Source organism: Enoplosus armatus, chromosome 23 (genome assembly GCF_043641665.1).
Source record: "Enoplosus armatus isolate fEnoArm2 chromosome 23, fEnoArm2.hap1, whole genome shotgun sequence".
NCBI lineage: Eukaryota > Metazoa > Chordata > Actinopteri > Centrarchiformes > Enoplosidae > Enoplosus > Enoplosus armatus.
Window position 1 is genome coordinate 15,003,996 of NC_092202.1, and position 20,161 is coordinate 15,024,156.

At 45.8% G+C, this 20,161-nt stretch overlaps 4 protein-coding genes across 5 annotated transcripts; 1 reads left to right on the forward strand and 3 right to left on the reverse strand.

Annotated features, from left to right (window-relative positions):
- Positions 1 to 1,234: 1,234 nt before the first annotated feature.
- On the reverse strand, positions 1,235 to 2,976 carry LOC139306061 (bolA-like protein 2). Its single transcript, XM_070930022.1, has 4 exons — positions 2,895 to 2,976; positions 2,225 to 2,289; positions 1,774 to 1,871; positions 1,235 to 1,460 (listed from the first exon to the last, which is right to left on the reverse strand). Exons 2-4 carry the CDS (start codon positions 2,285 to 2,287, stop codon positions 1,361 to 1,363), a joined length of 261 nt encoding a protein of 86 aa, XP_070786123.1. The 5' UTR covers positions 2,288 to 2,289; positions 2,895 to 2,976; the 3' UTR covers positions 1,235 to 1,360.
- A 373-nt stretch (positions 2,977 to 3,349) lies between these two features.
- On the forward strand, positions 3,350 to 6,077 carry slx1b (SLX1 homolog B, structure-specific endonuclease subunit). Its single transcript, XM_070929732.1, has 5 exons — positions 3,350 to 3,816; positions 3,907 to 3,958; positions 4,518 to 4,856; positions 5,368 to 5,583; positions 5,744 to 6,077. The coding sequence occupies exons 1-5, from the start codon at positions 3,644 to 3,646 to the stop codon at positions 5,771 to 5,773; spliced, it is 810 nt and encodes a 269-aa protein (XP_070785833.1). The 5' UTR covers positions 3,350 to 3,643; the 3' UTR covers positions 5,774 to 6,077.
- LOC139305784 (membrane-spanning 4-domains subfamily A member 4A-like) lies at positions 6,066 to 10,384 on the reverse strand. Its single transcript, XM_070929733.1, has 7 exons — positions 10,341 to 10,384; positions 9,079 to 9,188; positions 8,852 to 8,962; positions 8,627 to 8,680; positions 8,104 to 8,262; positions 7,531 to 7,653; positions 6,066 to 7,249 (listed from the first exon to the last, which is right to left on the reverse strand). Exons 1-7 carry the CDS (start codon positions 10,354 to 10,356, stop codon positions 7,211 to 7,213), a joined length of 612 nt encoding a protein of 203 aa, XP_070785834.1. The 5' UTR covers positions 10,357 to 10,384; the 3' UTR covers positions 6,066 to 7,210.
- Positions 10,385 to 11,987: 1,603 nt separating this feature from the next.
- cd68 (CD68 molecule) lies at positions 11,988 to 19,742 on the reverse strand. 2 transcript variants are annotated; one of them, XM_070929737.1, is made up of 7 exons: positions 19,633 to 19,742; positions 18,112 to 18,252; positions 17,744 to 18,051; positions 17,236 to 17,355; positions 16,074 to 16,143; positions 15,542 to 15,715; positions 11,988 to 13,946 (listed from the first exon to the last, which is right to left on the reverse strand). In XM_070929737.1, exons 1-7 carry the CDS (start codon positions 19,679 to 19,681, stop codon positions 13,807 to 13,809), a joined length of 1,002 nt encoding a protein of 333 aa, XP_070785838.1. In that variant the 5' UTR covers positions 19,682 to 19,742; the 3' UTR covers positions 11,988 to 13,806. The 2 variants fall into 2 exon arrangements, with proteins under 2 accessions (XP_070785838.1, XP_070785837.1); XM_070929736.1 differs by having other exon boundaries at positions 17,744 to 18,252.
- Between the last annotated feature and the right edge of the window lie 419 nt (positions 19,743 to 20,161).

Sequence of the window (20,161 nt, forward strand, 5' to 3'; positions counted from 1 at the left end):
TAGACAGGTCTGTAACATATATATATATATATATATATATATTTGATATATGAAATAAACCGTGAGGTCGTGGTTTTTTGCGTCAATATGTGAATTTAGGTCAGTGGCCAAAACAAAGCCTGTTCACTTCCACTAAAAAATTCTATTCAATTCAATGAAAAAAACAAATCGTAACAGAAGTTATCTCAGGGCACTTGTCATATAGAGCAGATATAGACCATACTCTTTATATATATATATATATATATATACACACACATATATATATATATATATACACATATATATACATATACATATATATACACACATATACACACATATATATACACATATATATATACACACATATATACATATATATATATACATATACACACGTAAACTTACATTTACATTACAGAGAAACGCGTTACAGAAGCAGGAAACAGCCGCCTCACTCATCAACTGTTTAGGCCAACATGACAAGCCGTTTATACATTACAATAACTTACCATACCTAAGAGCTGCACAAATTGTGAAAATATATATGTGTGTGTGTGTGTATGTATGTATGTGTGCGTTCAAAAGCCTCATTGAGGTAATTACGTGCATGTACAACAAATAATATTTATGTGTTCAGGTTCATTTTCAGCCTGAACGGTGTTTTAACAATGAGCGGTGGAGCCGCAGACGCAGGCTCAGGTGGCTGCTGTGTGTGTGTGTGTGTGTGTGTGTGTGTGTGTGTGTGTGTGTGTGTGTGTGTGTGTGTGTGTGTGTGTGTGTAAAACCAGCAGAGCCCTAAAAAAGAAAGCCAACAGATTGACTGATCAAAGCCACACAGCTGTAATGCTTTCTGGGGGGGTTAGGGGTGGGGGTCTTAATTGCACCTCGCGGAGACCTCTGTGCTTTGCGTGAGGCTTCACTGGACTTCACCACGCACACAACACGCGCACATGTGCACTCGGGACTAAACGCATCGTGCTCTGCCGTATTAGAAAGGCATGCGTCCGATTTATATTCAGGGCCGACTCTTCAGACGCCGTCCGCTTGATTGCAGACCTGTCCATCTGTTGGGAGAGGCTGCTAAATGGATCTCACATAAAGCCCATGCGCGTGTATGGGCCTGTTACTGGGCTTTAAGCCCTGCTGGTGGTCCCCAGAGGCTGCAGTCTTTACCTTTTATTTGTCATTTCACCTCACCAAAAAATGAACAGGGGGGAAAAAAAAACCAAGCTCACCTCACGGCCCCTTTTGGTAGCGCTTCTTTATTTCAATATTGCAGGTTCACAGGACGTTCAGTTTCCTTTCTCCATGTCAGATAAGGCCTGTTTTATGTGGTGGAAGTTTTAAAACTGGTGCGACTGTGTGTGTGTGTGTGTCATTGTGATTTCTGTTTCTCCCACTGCTCTGGCGTGAGGGTCTTCTGTTCAAAGGCGTGGATCTCTTTCAGCTCCTCGGCCAGGCACGTGTTCACCATCCTGTTGAAACAACAAACCGATCTTTAACTTTCTATTACAGACTGTTTCCATGACCTGCTTTAACAGACTAGTATGTATCTACACAGATATTGTCATGTCATGTGGCATTGCTCCAAACCAACTGTATAGTAAAATGGGGCTGTAATGATACAATTCGGTTGTCTGTGGGAATAAAAAAAACATCTGTTATCCTGGTATTAACGCTGCCTGTGTGGCCTGTCTGCCCGATGTCTTTTGAACTAAACCAAAGATCTGAGCGCAGGCCGGAAGTGCAAACGTGCGTCACCCGACAGCTGCAGCAGGGTCGTGATACCTGTGTCTCTGCAACAGGGGTTTGCCCTCAAACTGGGACGACACCACCAGCACTTTCAAGCTGGCCGCACATCTGTTGGATGATGTGTCCTCCACATCCTGGAGGAGACCGGACAAGACGGTTAGCTCATTCCCGCGCTGCTTACACCGAGTTGATACATGTGATGATAAAGTTTTACACTATAACTGCCTGGTTCTGGTCTGCGTGAGTCCTCTAACCCAACAAGACCAGAAGCCGTTAATGTTCTACCTTGTTTAATTGGCACCATATATAAATCACATCGCTGGACCAAACTCCATTCAAAAATCATTCATTTTAGTGGTACGTAAACATGGCAACGTAAAACTGTAGCATAGTGAATTGCCAATATGCTATAAACTGCCACTTGTAAGAATATGTTTATTTACAAGCAACGTCATGTTGACGACTGGGAAATGTTTAAAAAACCTACCACGTGCACCGCTGCGAGCTCCTTCGTGAGTTTATCACGGATGTGATCGGCAGTTACGGCCATGTCTGCATGAACAAAACACACAGCGCAGCGTCAGTGGCCCGAGGCCCTGTTCGGACCCGGTATTCGCATTAACGTCCCGGGTGACCCGATCAGGGGTGGACAGCCCTAATAACAGGTGTGAATGCACCCAAGGCGCGTTGAAATCACATCACTTTGGTCTTTGCAAACGGAAATGATGCACGTGTTTATTTGCATATAGAGCGGGGAAGTGAGATCCGATTAACAAGTGGTCACTGGAGACGCATGTGGAGACGCATGTGGAGATGCGTGTTGATGCCGGGTACCGAACATGGCCTCATGAGCGATCGGATCTCAGCGCGTCCTCGATGCGTCTTGGGTGCGTTCACACCCTGGTATTAGGGCTGCCCACTCGTGACCGGATCACCCAGGACGGATGTTAAAACCAGGTCTGAACAGGGCCCTTACACATCTCAGATAACGTCCGACTCATTTTCATTGATTTCTAATTGAGCCCAGTCGGAAAGATGTACATGCTAACACCGGAAGTACTGAAGCATTCGTCAAGTTTAAAATATCTATATATCTCAAAAACACCGTCGCAAGCACAGCTGTGTGATGCAGTTTCAATTTAGAAGTTCATCCTTACCAAATGTTATGTATTGCACGGTGTTCTCGCTAATGTCAGTCACCGTGCGCGAGGAGCGGACGTCATGGACCTCATAACTAAACTGAGGAAGTGTCCAATTGCATTGCGGTAATGACAACCACGGCCAATCGGATGCGGTATGTACACCTTGTGGGCGGGCTATGTTTTTAAAGTAGCGAATCATGATATCAGGGGTCCTTACGGAAAGACGGACTAAATGTTAATAGCGATTCATAAACGTAAACGTAAATATATCTTTCGAGTTCCCTTAATTAAAGATGTAGGAGTATGAATTCGTTATTATTTATAGCGTGAGCTTTTTATGTGCGCTTTCCGACCCTTTTATTAGCCTCACAGGGAGACACACTCAGTCCTTCTGAAACATATTTCATCAGGCAGTTTCGTGGGCTACCAAGACAGACACTGTTTACATGCTAGCACGGACGCACTCGCAGTTGTCGGAAGTCGGCGATAACTGTGCGTGAACGTGTCTGAATCACATGCCGTCGAGCAAATAGTAACGGTAAATGTTTCCGTGAGAATGGCAGCACTACCTCGACCTAATTGGCTGACATTTTATATTTATTCCAGCGTCCGTCTCGTTGTTTATGTCTCTGCTAGCTAGCTAAGCTGCACGCCAGTCGGCTAACAGTATGCTTACAACGTTACCGTTAGTCAGTGAGCTGATTCTATTTTAGGAGTTTAATTGAAGGAGCTTAATGGTAATACGCTGATTATTTCCTTCTGCTATGGTGGTCGAGGTAGAAAGCTTCTTTGGCGTGTACATGCTGTACTGCACCAATCCCAAATTCAAGGGCCGTATTTACATCGGCTTCACTGTGAACCCTGAGCGCAGGATCGGGCAGCACAACGCTGGCCGGCACAAAGGGGGGGCCAAGAGGACCAGTGGAAGAGGGCCGTGGTATGACCTACTGCACCATACCACACGATGGACACCCTATGTACTCACAGAATGAGTGACACTCTGCATGTCTTCCTTTGCTTTGTTCAGGGAGATGGTCCTCATTATACATGGCTTTCCCTCTGATATTGCTGCCCTTAGGGTGAGTAACCCAGTGGGTTTTTATTTTTTTTAAAGTGACTGGACTGAATGATTTGAACCAAAGTTAATCACATCGAATGTGCCTGTATTCCATCCAAAACACGAGGGGGTCATCCGGATTTACCTGGACATTTTGTTCCATAGCAGATCGTTACCAGATCGCACTCAGATTCTACAGATACTGATGAGTTTTAAAGTCCAGAATAAGCCAATGAACCCCGTTCAGTTTTTTCTTGGCACAGAAAATAAAAAGGGAAGGTTCTAATTGGTTGTCCCACAGTTGACATTGCGAACAAGGGGTCAGTGGCTCAATAGAGGGTGTCTGTGGGCTCTTAAAGATCTTATTCTAAAGCGTAAATAGTACTGACACATGTTAAATAATCCAAATGGAGTAGTGTTTTCAGTCTAAATTCAGCTTCAGATTCCTGGTGTCATTTTTTTCTATTGGTCCTAAATCCAGTCCCAGATATTATTACAAAGCCCCTGAGTCCTAAGTGCCTGATTTTTCCAGTATGCCTTAAACTGTGAATCATTCTAACCATCTTCATTGTGTGTGGCAGTTTGAGTGGGCGTGGCAGCACCCTCACTCCTCCAGGCGTCTCTCCCAGGTCTCCCGGCGCTCCAGGGGGGAGTCGAGCCTGCAGTTCCACTGGCGCGTAGTCTCCAACATGCTGCGGGTGGCGCCGTGGAACAGACTGCCGCTGACGGCCCGCTGGCTCAAACAGGAGTACAGGATGGACTTTGAGCCCGGTCTGCAGCCTCCGCTGCACATCCCCATTGCCTTTGGGAGTGTGAGAGCCAAGAAGAAGCTGCCGCTGCAGTCTGCAGGGGAGGAGGAGGAGGAGGAGGAGGAGGAAGAGGAGACAACCAGGTGTTTCCTCTGTAAAGGGCTGGTCAAGGTAGAGTCTCTTCAAATATCAATGAGGATTTTGTTCTGCCCTGTCTAAAGCCTTTGTATTAAAGGAGTAGCTCAGCATTTTGGGAAATAACCCGTAACCTGTAGATTTATGGACGATCAACATAGTATCCATCCGCGCAGTACTAGTTTGCAGGTTTGGGTTTTGGTCTCTGTACAGGTAAGACGGCACAAACCTGGCAACCTCACTGTGACTGCACCTGATTGTTCATCAAGAGATAGTCCCAACACCTTGTTTGTAACATTTAGCATGTTAGCTAAATAAGTGAACTCTTGGATGCCATCATTCTGAAATCTAGCACGCCAATGTTTGCATGTTAGCATGCTAATGTTTGCTAAGGCTTAATTTGTAACATTTAGCATGTTAGCTCGCTATTATGCTAACATTAGTGTGTTAATATGCGCACAGACCAAACTTAAAAAAATGTCAAAGCTCACTGGTAGCTCAATTTAAATTTTTTGGTAGCCTTTTGTCTTTTCTTTCCCCCCCTCAGGCGTCAGAAAGGCTGAGCTGTTTCCACCCGTCCTGCGGGATGACATGTCACGCGATCTGCCTCGCCGAACGTTTCCTGAAGTCAGAGCCGTCCCACCTCCTGCCCGTGGAGGGTGAATGTCCGGCCTGCCGTCGCTCGGTGCTGTGGGGGAGCCTCATTCGCCATAAGCACGGCTGCTTCGGAGACCTGGAGGAGGCCGCGCCCTCTGCGTCCCAAGTACGTTACTGGACAATATTGTCAATTTAAAAACACTGTTTAGGAAATGACATCCACGTTTACCTTCTGTACTGAGTACCACAGCACGAAATGTTTATTTTAAGAACTGACGTATTGCAAGTGAATGTAGTTTTTTTTTTTGTGTTATGTGTCCTCACAGAGCCACTGGGCAGATGAACTACAGATATGACGGAGTGGAGCCTGCAAAAAAAATGAACTTTTATAGATTATATAGATGATGTGTAATGCCCTTAAACTGAACAGCAATGTACAGCAACTTCATAAAAGCTGCCCTGCAGGTCCAACATCTCCAGGATCGCTGGCTGTGTTCCACTTTTTAAAAAAAAAAAAAAAAAAAAATCTTACCATGAAGTGTCTTTTTAACCATGTCTGCTTAAGTATATGTGTATTGAATATTTGTGCGGAAGAACACTTTAATAATGCATTGTGTGACAAATAAAACAAGATTGTTCTGTCATTGCTTCAATTTCATATAATCAGTGGCAATTTTAATAAATCGATTAACTGTCATTCATCAGGTAATAACTGCAAACAAGCTGGTTACAAAGTGTCAAATGTGAGACTATATATATATATATATATATAAATGTTCTCATATTTCAAAGCAATTGTGTGAGAGAAATCATGCCTACTGTAGCGCTCTACTGAAAAATAGACTGTGATTAAAGTTAACATTAGAGAAGGAGTACATGTAGACCCTTTTAAGGCGGACGTCGTGGTTGCCGTCTGAAACTGGTGATTTCTCTCGTTACGCTAACTCCTTAGGCGCATTAGCTAACGTTGTTAGCTCGTTGTGCGGCCAGAGGCGAAACCATGCAGGACGTAGGTATTTACACGCCCTCCGTTTCTTTTTTACTACACACGCTTGGTTTCTCCGTCAGGTAGGTGTAACGCCACATGTCGTTACATGTGGCCCCATTGGTTCGTGTTAACCTTGACCGAGTGAGTCATATAAAAAACAAGCCAACAAAACCTAGCTGGCTAGCGTTAGCTAACGTGTTGAGGGAATTATTCTGCCTCCCCCTAAGCTCCGCCCACAAACAAAACGTCATAATGTCAGAAAAGGGGTCTATAAGAACAGATAGCTGAAGAAAAATCATTGGTGATAATGTGCAAAGTGTGAGGACAATGTCATTTTACTCAAAGTTGCATGTTAGCATGTTTGCGCATCCAGCAGACACAGAGCAACATTAGCATTCAGCTGTGTTTGTGCCCATGAGATGAATGTAGGCTCAATATTCACCCTCCTTTTAGCTCTGTTTTTTGGCTCTTATAGCTGCTAAACGCTCCGCTACGTTCGCCAGCTAGCCGCTAGCTGAGCAGGTTGGGTACAGAGGCCAATAACAAGGTCGAGGATAGTGGAGTTTGCGGGCCTGGAGGAACCAAAACAATGAGCTAAAACAGGCTGAAAAAGGCTCCGTCCAGCTGAGGGGAACAGCGGAATCGATGGTAACTCTCCGTGGGTGTGTCACGACAAGCGAGCCTTTGTCACATTACACATTTGATCCATTGCTAACATAAGAATATCGATTGGTGCAGCTTTAACTTTGCGCAGCATTTGTACGTAGCCGTGCGCCTGTCTTCCGCGCTTGTCCGCCTCGTCTCCTCACTGCTGGGCAGGGGGGGTTTGCACAGTGATCACTGGCTGAGAGGGACGGAAAACAAGGGAAAAGGAGAGAAAAAAAACAAAACACATTTAAGCCATGGAATGGTTGACTGCCACATTGAACTGAACTCTACTGTAAATGCTGTCCTTGGTAAAGATCTTCACTCTTGTAGGGCCCTAATGGGGGTTTTCGATCGCCGGTGTCAAGAGTGTCCTCGAGCAAGAACCCCAAGTTGCTCCCCATGGATCGGTCGCCATCGGTGTGTGAATGGGTGAGTGAGTGTATTCATTAAGCTGCCTAGCACGCAGAGTATACTCACCATTTTGGGAGCTGGCGCGCAGCAGTTGACCACCTTGCAGCAGTATATGGCCAGAGTGGCGGAGATGGCCAACAGAGCCACCTGAATGACCACGCTCTCGGCATAGAAGTGGGAGTGGGTGCTCTGCAAGTGGGGTGAGATTTGCAGAAATGAAATGAAGATGGAAGAGGGGGGGGGGGGGGGGGAAGAAAGAGAAAAGAATGAAAAGCGTGAGGAAATATGATTTTACAAATGAACTTCACACTTCGGCTGAAAGTTGAAGCGGTTCCCTGTTAACTGACACTTCATCTGCTTTCACATGTCAAGTTGGGCGTCACTTCAACACTGTTTTCGTCTCATACGCATGAGGGCTACTAAATGAGGGCTCTGCCTTCAGTGCAAAGCGAAATTTCAAAATAAACGCACACGATTTGAAAGGCAAGACCGTTAAGACATTAAAGGACGATTCTGTTTTCCTGCGGTTCGGACCGCCAAAAGAAAAAACTTTCAAATGTCAGACATTAAACATTTACAATTGTAATTGAAACATAAAAGAATATCGCTCTCATCGGGAGCAAACCGTCGATACCTCACCTCAATGTTGCGGCAGGTTTCGCGGTAATGAAGGGTGACGTTGTCGTAGTAATAATGCCAGCAGTAGGAGGGCATGTAGTCCATTTTAACCAGGGAGCAGATCATGTTGAAGATGGAGGCGCCGCACGCCACAACCTCCATCCCCAGGCAGGCCTTCAGCTGACAGACGGAAAAACACACACACTTTGTCTTTTAAAATGTTTTGGCTCCACAAGACGTTCACAGGCTCAGAGACTTGATATCTAAATGTTCCAGTTAGCAGGTGCAGCCACCACCCGTTGCATTTAGCGTCTCTTCCCTGCTCTGTTACTAAGTAATCAGTTCCATGTGTGCTTGTATTTGCTGTAAGTCCATTGATTGGTGGTGGTGGGGGGTGGGGGCAGTGGACTTGTGTAACACCCAGCTGCATTCAGCCTCACCCCAAGTGACTCATCTGACTCATCTTTTAAAGGAAGTGACAGAGAGAGAGGTTCATTTGTCGCGGCGGACATTTTGATATGTTCTGGCCCCCGGCTCCACTCACCGTCGGCACGTGGAGGTTCTGCGCCGCCACAGCTACACTCCCGGCTATTATCACCTGTGAGACATGATAGTACACTTGTCATGATTCGTAGGGCAGCTGAGAAAACAACCCTGACGCTCTTTCTTGATGCATTTATTAGCGTGGAAAGATCACGCGCTCATCACTTTGCGACATTGCCTAGTTCCTTTATAGCCTGACGTCCCTCTGACTTATCCATGCGCTTACCAGCAGGGATGAAACGAAGAAGGCTATGTCACCCTCCGAGCGACTCAGGTCTTTGGCCAAAAACACACCCAGACAGGTGATCTGAAACACACTCAGGCCGATCTGAGTGATCTGGGACAGCGGAGAGAACACTTTCTGTTAAGATCTTTGAAGAAACCCCCGTTAAGTAAAGTTTTAAACACACACACACACACACACACACACACACACACACACACACACTGTACCCCCAGAGCTTTGGGCTCAGCCTCCAGGTACTTCTGTTTCCTGTTGGCGTTTCTCTGGAAGGTGACGGCGACCAGGGGGCTCGTGCCTTCCTCCGCCGCTGCTGCTTCACCTGAAACGGACAATATCTGCTCTTAATTCAGTTCAAGTCAAGTTCAATTCAGTTTATTCATAGAGCGCCAAATCACAACTTTACACACACACACAGACAGACAGACAGAGAGACAGAGAGAGAGACATAGAGAGAGAGAGAGAGAGAGACATAGAGAGAGAGACATAGAGAGAGAGACACAGAGAGAGAGAGACACAGAGAGAGAGGCAGAGAGAGAGAGAGGCAGAGAGAGAGACAGAGAGAGAGACATAGAGAGAGAGACATAGAGAGAGACACAGAGAGAGAGAGAGGCAGAGAGAGAGAGAGAGGCAGAGAGAGAGACATAGAGAGAGACACAGAGAGAGAGAGAGGCAGAGAGAGAGACATAGAGAGAGAGACATAGAGAGAGACAGAGAGAGAGAGAGACACAGAGAGAGAGAGGCAGAGAGAGACAGAGAGAGAGAGACACACAGAGAGAGAGAGAGAGAGAGAGAGAGACACAGAGAGAGAGAGAGAGAGAGAGAGACATAGAGAGAGACACAGAGAGAGAGAGGCAGAGAGAGAGACAGAGAGAGAGAGAGAGAGAGACACACACACACACAGAGAGAGGGAGAGAGAGACAGAGAGAGAGAGAGAGACATAGAGAGAGACAGAGAGAGAGAGACACACAGAGAGAGAGAGAGAGAGAGAGAGAGAGACATAGAGAGAGACACAGAGAGAGAGAGGCAGAGAGAGAGACAGAGAGAGACAGAGAGAGAGACACAGAGAGAGAGACACAGAGAGAGAGAGAGACACAGAGAGAGAGAGGCAGAGAGACAGAGACAGAGAGAGAGACAGAGAGAGAGAGAGAGAGAGAGAGACATAGAGAGACACACAGAGAGAGACACAGAGAGAGAGAGACACAGACAGACAGAGAGAGAGACAGAGACAGACAGACAGACAGACAGAGAGCGAGACAGACAGAGAGCGAGACAGACAGACAGAGAGCGAGACAGATGTATAGCAGCAGGTTGTAATAACCACAGATAGCAGTAATGGTTGAGTCTTTTTAGCAGAGCAACGGAAAAGAGAAGTGCACGCGCAGCCAGTCCCCAAAGCTGGCGGACAACATCTGGATTTCATCACTCCGGACTAACAGCCTGGCTCTCGGCGCGCTGTCAAGCCGCGTTTTACCTGCCACGGTCGCCATCAGTCCGCTTTCGAGTTCACCGACGACAGATGATCCTCAGCCCCCCCCCCTCCCACCCCACTTTTGTTTTTTGTTTGGTTTTCTTTAAATCCGTCGCCGTCGAGCGATCCGAGCCTGCAGCCCGAAAAGTTTCGCAGCAACTTTTTTGCGGGTCTGGGCGATCGAGTGGTCCCCGCCCCGCCCCGCGTCCGGCCGCGTCACTGCAACACGACTCCCGCTCGCGCGCCTCCCTCCACAGTCAGCTGGTTCGAGGCTGATCCAATGACCGGAAGTCGGAATTTGGTCAACATGAAACAGCTGATACACGTTTTAATGTAACGGTCCCTCTTCTTCACTCATGCCGAATTATTCCGCATTATTAATGATGGCTATTAATGACCAAATGAGGATGATAAATGAACATAAAGGCGGCAAATGTAATTGAATTCACCTGTGTACTTAAGCCAATGAAGTTTTGAACAGATAACATAACAGGGGAGGCTAATGAACTATAATCCAGGTACATTATCATAATTTATTGTTATTATTTACTTTTCTGATGACCTAATGTTGTCCCCACCACTTCATTTGATATTAATGGCACATGCGTTTAAATCAAATCGGCCCTACAAAGGGTTGACCCCGCCATGTTCCCACTGAGGACGAGAAAAGGAGTTTCCATTGGTGTCTGCTGGCTTTGCGCCCGCCTCCCTTCGCGTGCAGCGACGTGATTGGACTGCACTTTGAATCAGAAGCGGCGCCGCAAGAGGCCTCTCACCACTGCATCTGCCACACCAGGGATCCCAAATGCACACCCCACCATCCCCCTGGCCTGGGAAAGATGGCAGCTGAACACAGCCACCCCCCCCCCCCCCCATCACCCACGACTACATGTGGCACAGACTGGAGGCCTTCGGCTCCTGGTAAAGGTGCACCCTCTGGCAGGTGGAGGGCCTTGCAAAAAGTCAGAGGCACGGAGGGACCCACCGTCAATGCCTTCCCCGCATGCCCCCAACATCACACCCACCCGGAAAAAGGCAGCGGGCGTCAGCTGCTCCCTTTGTCATTGTAAAAACACATGGACCCTTGTTGATGGCGGGGGCCTGTACCGCAACATGCTTCCCCTCCATTGCTCCCAGGCAGTCGGGGAAGCTCCATAGCCAGTGGAGGTCTCCTGGGATCCCCCTCCAGTGGTGTTGCTCAGGGAGGGGGGCGTGCACTCCTGGACCGTGACCGACCATATTACCCCACACACATCCTTTGCCCATTTGTGCCACTGTACAGTAACCCACCCTGTGACTCTAGAAGATATATCATCAGATCATTATGCTTCTTTTTTTTATTATGTGTATATATACATAGGTATATACAGTATACAGATATATGAATATTTATACTTTACTGTTTATAGCGTTGGGGTGTTTAACCTGTGACATGCTGAGTATATATATATATATATATATATATATATATATATATATATATATATAAACTGATCATATTTATTGTAAATTCAATCTTAATCTGCAAACACTCTCCTACTTGCTATAACTGGCACAGTAATATTTCTCTGAAACATAGTGCAGTATAAAGTATAAAGTACTTAGCGAGTAAAATACTACTACTGAAGACAAAGATCGAGCACGCGCACATTTAGAAATACATCAGTCTTTATTGGCACAGGAAGTTAACGACAGACACACACACACACACAACTGTACATATAAGCGAGGTCCCTCATTTTTCTGCCCCCCTTCCTGACTTCACAGCGCCACCCGATGGCTGGAATCCGGAACTGCGGCGGCTGTGCAAAAAGTGGCGCAGACGGGGGGGGGTCATTTACGCAGGGACGGACTGGCACCCAGACAGCCCCCTCTCCACACCACCACGCCGCTTTTCATTGCGTGTACAACACAAGCACACCGACGACGAAAGCGTGTCTCTTAATGATTTGGGTGTACTGACCCTTTAGCACGAAATTTGGCGATTTGAAAAAATGCGATATGACTGAAAGCTCCAGAGCAGCTACTAAATGGACTTTTTGGCGGGGTTGTTTTCTCAACGGCATAACGTCTCTTCAGTTGTGCCCGCGTCGGTGTTACCAAAGCACAACGCCATGTCGAGAGTCACATGAGAAGATCCACACCACTGTCATATCTGTCCATTATATTCCTGCAGCTGGAGCCCGGAGGCGGTTAGCTTAGCTTAGCATAAAGCTAGAGAAACAGCGAAAAAGCAGACTAACATATTTCCCAAAATTTCAAACTCTTCCTTTAAGGCAGTATAGTGTATGGTGGGGGCGGGGGCGGGGATGGACTGTCCTGAGATGTGATGAATGTCTAAACAATCAGACTAGACTCACTGCTGCTGACCCCCGTGGACAGTCCGTCCCCGCATTAGTATGAAAAGACACATGAAGACAAAAGGTCATCGGCTGGGGACAGCAATCAGTGCAATTATTGTTGTCAAACATCACCTTCTCATTTTCCCTTTGTGCTTATTAATAATGCAAACACACTCAGTATAATCACCTGTACACTGAGTTGATTGGTTAACTTCCCTTCAGGTTCAACAAAGTGAAAAAATATAAATCTTGATTCAAATGAAAAAACACTTGAAAACACGCAATCCCTAAAATAATGCCGAAATTTCTTTTGAATGGACTTCATTGTGTATTTACTTCATGATCCCAGTCAGTGTAATGTGGGGGGTGGGGGGGGGGGCAGTCAGTATTGACGTGTCATTATTAGCATCATCACTTTTAGTGTCCCAATATAGAAATACTATTCCAGAGGCTTGTCCAGCCTGATGAGAATACAATTCTGGGGGGGGGCATAAAAAGCATAAAAAGTCTCACATATAGATTGGCTATTGGCATGTTAAATTTAAAAAGAACAGTGCTGTTTTATATTGGCTTTTCAAAACCCATATGGAGTCTAGAATGTGCCACTGGAATAATAATAATAATAATAATAATACAAAAGCTTTTATAAATTGATTAATTCAATTTGCATTGAAGTGATGCATTATTAAACTCAAACTTAACATATATATACATACATATATAATGAATTTTGACAATTACTTATTCTATTTCCTTGTTCTCCCTTTAAATAATGAATTTGTTTCTTTTTGAAACGAATAAATGAATTGTAAAGTTTGCCTTTCACGTTCCATCACACAATTCATTTGTTTCCTGCTATAACATGTGTGGTTTTCCTTTTCCCTTTTCATTTAAATTTGAATCAGTGAATGAATTTTACTTTTTTTTTTTTTTTTTTACTTTTTTCCAGCGGCACACTCCAGCCTCTATAACTCTCGTTAAAACACTGTTAATAACAGTAAATTAGGTAAACCAAGACATGAAAAGGACAGATAAAAAGGCAGGTTAGGCTTTAGTGGAAGTGCCCTCTAGCCCCTGAGAAAGGTCACAGCCTCACTGACTTTGGTTTATAACGGGAGTGACCTCCCTCACAGAGACTGGTAGCCGTCGGTCCTCCTCCTGCGGCCCAGCAGGTAGGCTACCACCACGATGATGATGAGCACCAGCAACGTCACTCCCACCGCAATGGCTACGCGGTAGTCAGGCTGGTCAGCAGCACAGGGGTCAGCTGGAAAATACACACACACACACACACACACATCAGATTTACTTCTCACAACCAATAAAAAAAAAATAAAAAAAGGTAGTCTGTGGCTGCCAAAATTATGGAATAATTTAATAAAATTGAAATGTCAATGTCCATTTGTGTGCTCATGAATACCAACATTTAAATTTAAATCAAAACTCCGTTCACAACGGCAGGATTCTCACAGGCGTCTTTTTTGCGAGACGTTTCAACAATTATAATATGGACCTGGAAATGATGGAAATGACCATAAACCCCCCCCCCGGCAATTTCATTTTCATTTTGGGAGTCATTATTTTTAAACATCAAATTGAAAACGCTAATTGGAATTTAAAATTGGAATTTTGTGAAAAGTTCCACACGTCCCGACATTTTGTTTGTTTAAATATTATTGAGCAAAGTTGCTACAGCTGTCAGATGAATGTAGTGGAGGGGGAAAAAAAAAGAAAAAAAAAAAGCTAAATATTTCCAACATTTTCATTTTGTCATAAGTCATGGCCACGCAATTGGAAATTCACATCTGAGCATTTATTCATTTAATCACTGACTTTGAATATTGGCAGCCTCAGACTTCCGTACCTGTTTGTTATTATGCCAAATTCACAACATTTTCAAGGGCGCGCCGCTGTGGCTCGGTGCTTCTTTGCGGTTGCTTTACACTAAGCGCTGCAACTGAATTATTTAAAAGTACACGCTGGAAGCAATTGTGCGCGCGTAGCCTTCACAGCTGTCAAACATGGCAAACGATATGGAAATAACTGTGCAGTTGTTTCACAGCTGCACAGTGGCACTTGATATTGTCGGAGCTGAAGGCTACAGCGTGCGCGTGAACGGCAGCTAGGCTGTGGTGAAACCTGCTATTCCTGGTCTGCAGGTGGCTCCTGATAACATGATAACAGTACACGCGCACCCATGTGACTACACTGTGATTGCTGACCTCGGCGACGGGGATTATTGGTGCGTTCATGAGCGACTGGTGTTTTACTGTCGCAGCTGCTGGTGGAGCTGGAGCTGTAACAACGCAACGGCTTTTTATGGGGTTTATGAACATTGTTCAGCAAAGTAACTACAGCTAATGCTAACTAGCTTTTTTCTATCTGTTCAGGGGGGCCAAGAGGAGAACGTTTGGAAATTGTTCCTATTAAAAAAAGTTGCCAGTCTTTAACCCTAATTAATGACTAATGATGTTTATTAGTGGAGGTGACTACCTGTATTTTACTCCTCCACTACTTGTTTTTAAATGTACTCCACTAGGTTTATTCTGTTGTAACTAGTTCACTTGCAGTTACAACTACATTATACTGCTGTACTTTGTAATATATACTATAATATCAAGACACTCTGAAAGGAGGCATTCTGGGTAATGAGTACTGTTACTTTTGATACTTTATACACATTGCTGATAATACTTCTGTGCTTCCACTTCCAGTATCATTTGGAACGCCAGACTTTTCCCCGCGATGGAGTATCGTCACGTCGTGGCATTGTAAGGACAGCTACGCGCCTCGCTGAGAGGCTCTCGCTGAAGCCCAAAGATGCTCCCCTGGTGAATCGCCACTTCCTGGAGAAAAACTCACGGGTGCCGAAGTCGTTGGTCTTGGTCAGGTTGAAGGCCTGCATCCGGTCTTGGTTGACGTCCAGGTACAGTCCGTTGCCCATGAAGAGCGACTCGCTCCGGCAGGAGTAGGAGTGGCCGACCTTCGCGGCGAAGAGATGCACCGACTTGTTGTTGGCCGTGTACTGGCTGTTACCTGGAGCAGTCAAACAAACCATGTGCTGAATGAAAGCTGGTGCTGATGATCGGGTATGGGGCCAAACCCGTTAGACTGCATTGCACTGAGAAGTAGGTTGGTTATTACTGGCATCACGTATCACATGCGGTAATTCTACTGATCATGCCTGTGCATAGTTGAACAGACACACGCACAAACAAGGAAGCTGTTGGCTCTCGAATGCTTCTCGTCAATGTCAATATTTGCCCGTTCTGCACAACCCCCCGCCCTCCTGCACCTGAACTATCAGTGACCCAATTGGAAGAGTCTAAAGGTGAATCAGTAAAATGGCAGTAAATCACATGTGGAGAATAGAAATAAATAAATCCCTACTTACCTCCTTTGCTGAAGGGGTAGGAGAGGACGAAAGACAGAGCGTTGACGTAGACGGTGTTGTTGGCAGCGCTCTGAGGAAGAAAAAGAACATGGCTTTCACAAGAGATCGAGGCCGGCTGCTGGAACAGGTCATAAGCCCCGCCCCCCTCCATGTTAGCGGATGGGACATGGGCCAAAGTAAAAAAACAAAGTACACGTTAAATAGATTTTCCCCAAAGATGGTTTCTGTCATTTCAGGTAGTTGTTATTCCACTGTTATTTCCTGATAAGTTGCGGTTTTAATAAGTTATTTGGTGCTATAAAAAACGGGGCGGAACGAGGTCCCGCCGATCGCCACTGCGCAGCATTGGGATATTTTGGCTTCATATTGTGTCGGCCGTCTTTGTATACAGTTTTGTCCCTGACTTTGTGTGCCTTTTGGTTGCCTTGATTTTGGCGTTTTGGTCGCGCACGTCTTCATGTGATACATCCCGCCACATCCTGTGGTTGTCTTAAAAGTGTGTCACTGAGGTTGACCGGGTCGGCGGTGGAGTTTTTGCTTAGTCCCGCAGGGAGCCGCCTGAGGCTGGGACGGAACAGTAGTTTAGGGAGCATTTGAAATCCTCTACTGCAATGAAATACGAGATGTGGGTTTTTCATATCCATGAACAAACAAGACCGCGACGATAGAGTGCTATAAAACAAGGTTTGGAGGGACTTCCATGTTACCAGACTGCAACGCACACACACTGTACAACTATCTCTTCTCCAGACATTGGACAGACATTATCATTACAATAGGGTTTGAGTGATAAAACACCCTAATTCGGTAAATCTAACCAAACCCAAAGCAAAACTCTGTGGACCTCTCGTTACCGCGCCAGCTTTTACCTTCATACATTCACAACCTGTTCATCCGGAACGTCGCTCAGAAGGCTGCTGAATGAGTCACACAAGCGCTGTCTCGTGAGGCCGTGTCCCTGTCACATGCTCTTAGAGCAGGCTTGTGGGCCAAACTTCCCCTTTTTTGTCTTTTTTCTCTTTTCCTCTGGTTCCGGTCCCTACTTGAAGCTACCAGACAAACTATTCAACATTCGTCAAGAGACTGAACGAGTTAATTGTGTTCATGTCCAAGCATTTAAGATCAAAGTCAAGGTACCGCAAAAGAAAAAAACAAAAGGTACCTTGTTGAACAGGAAGGTGATGGAGCCCTCCTTGAAGGCAAGGGTGAGGTTGGCCTTGGTGTCCTGACAGCCTCCTACTGCTTTGGTCATATTTGGCTGAACGATGAAGGTTCCGTTGATCTGAAAGATACAAACAAGAGACAGAGAGAGAGAGAAATCAACTGGATGGCCATGGGGGGTTCCAGAAGGTCCTTTCGAGGACCTCGTCACGCGGGATCGGCTCTTGTCATAGGACACCCGTCTAACCTTCCACAATCGCAATGAGGAAATCAAAACTAGCATGAAATCATTTTCTCAATTCCTGAAAATGGGATGCTGACAACTGCATCGCTGAAAGCTGAGTCAGAGGCTTCTGGCGTCAGAAGCTCCGACCACGTTGACGCATTTCTAAGCCATTCACATTACAGTCAACCCCTAAACGCCAGTTCAAGATCGGAATCTGCTCCAAACACTTGCGAGGCCTTTGAACTGTGTCTTTTCTGTGTCTACTGTAGCGGATGAACTGTACCTTTGGTGTTGCCACTCGGATCTGCAGCGCCATCTGAGCGATCAGGCAAATCACTTTTTTATCCGTCGTCACGCTGTAGTTTCCTACAGTCAAGTTGGTGCGGGGGGTAGGTTTAGGAGGAGGTGGGGGCGCAGGCGTTGAGGTGGTGGTAGTAGGCTTGGGGGTGGTGGTAGTGGGCTTGGCGGTGGTTGTATTGGGTTTGGCGGTGGTGGTAGTGGGCTTGGGGGTGGTGGTAGTAGGCTTGGCGGTGGTGGTAGTGGGCTTGGCGGTGGTGGTAGTAGGCTTGGCGGTGGTGGTAGTGGGCTTGACGGTGGTGGTAGTAGGCTTGGCGGTGGTAGTAGGCTTGGCGGTGGTTGTATTGGGTTTGGCGGTGGTTGTATTGGGTTTGGCGGTGGTGGTTTTAGGCTTGGGTTTTCCTGTAGGCGTGGCAGATGTAGCGGTGAACATATCCGCAGGGGACACGGTTGCAGAAGGTTTGGAATTCTTTTCATCTTCAGCCAATGACAGGGCTTCAGCAAAAAACAAGGACAAGAGAGGGAGAAACAAATCAATTTGAACGTTCATGCAAAAAACACTCCCCGACCAAGTTATCTTCTACTTGAAGCTGCATTACTTGATTTGTTTTGACCCTTGGGAGTGGAAAGAACAAGCTGAAAACACATATAAAGTTGTTATGTGCTAACAGGCTGGCTCGCGGGCTCGAGAGCAACATCACCATTCATTCGGAGCTGTGCCACCTGATGAACATAAGTCTAATCTTCTGCTGTTACCCTTGTTTCGGTCTCCAACTGCTGGGAAGAACACTGAGAGATGTTCTTCACCAGCCAGTCGCTCACTTTCGCTTTGAAAACATGATGCTAGCATAATTTGCAGGCTGTAAAAACCAAAACAATGAGCTAAAACAGGCAAAAAAAACACCCTTGAGCTGAGGGGAAGTGACCCCTTTCTCATTACACAAAGTCACTGAATCCATTGTTAATATAAAAATGACTGACTGGTGCAGCTTTAAAGTTGCGCGTCGACCACAGCGGCTGACATTCGAACTCATACAAATGCGGTAAAATTAGCAGACTGACGGGGTTTGATACACGCCGCCACGTGTTTTCAGTGGAGTTCAGGTTCGTGTGGGGTTTACTGACGCGTCCCACTTCAGGACGGAGACCGAACGGGGACTTTAAAACACACGCCGGCCGAAGAAGTGTCGGCAGGCATGAAAGAGCAAATACAAACTCTGACCTCCAGTCAGTGGTCAGCATTAAGCAAACAACCACCGAAGCGGCCGCAAATGAATATTTCCACAAAAGACCACATGGTTTAATATCTATTCTAGAGTCGGTCCTTGGTCTTACGCATACTTGGCTGCTAATATTAACTGTACTCCCAAAGAAAGCCAAGGGACAGCTTGCGAAAGTGGCAGAAAATGCCTCAAATGCTGCTGTTTCCAACACTGAGGTTTGGCCTTCGATTCATCCTGTCCTTTTAAAAAAAAAAACAACAAAAAAAAAAAAAAAACACGTCCCTCTTTTGCCAGCAGACATGTGACTCAGACCTGAAACACTATATCGAAAGACTGCGGAAATTTCTGTTCCCTAAACAATCCAGGAAGTCACAGTGAGGTCTCATTTACAGAGGGGAGGGGGGGGGGGCAAACATCAAAAGCAGCATTTCCACATAGAATGAAGACAACATGCAACAATAAATAAATATATTAAAAAAAAATAAGACATTCAGAAGCATCCGAGTTTTGACAGGAGAACGCAATTCTGCTGCGTGGCGAAATACGCGCGCGACGGAGTCAACTAAAGTGCTGGGAGAGGACTTTCTTTTTTTTTTTTTTTTTTTTTAGTGCTTTTATTTTGACAAAAAAAAAAAATCGGAGAGAGCCGTACCTGAGACAGCACAGAGGGCCAAAACCGCGAACACAGTAGTCCTCTTCATGTCGTGGCGGGTTGCTGCTGCGCGTTCTTCCGACGGTGGGGTCAGTGTGCGGCGAACGGCGCTGCGCCCCCGCTGATAAACACACGGCCGCGTCAAGCCGCCGCGTGGCGCACAGCGCGGCCGGAACGGTGCGCTTTCAAAAAATAAAAGCACCCCTGATCGGGTCAGGACAGAAGTGATTACATGTGGTATTGGGGCACAGTGGAATTTTCATACACATATTTAAACAAATAATGCCATTTGTTTTTTAAAAAAAATATATATGATAGTACAATAATGTCAGCATATACATTTGTGTATTTAATATATATAAAAAAAATTGGAAAAGAAATACATGTCGTGGTCTGTGTGTTCTTACAGAGCTGTTGCCAAACCAGGCAGGTAATGTCTTATTATATCAAACATGTATTTTATGTTTTTTTAAATTTTTTTATTTGAAGAAACCAATGAGGTTAGAAGGATTTCTAACTTCCCAACTTT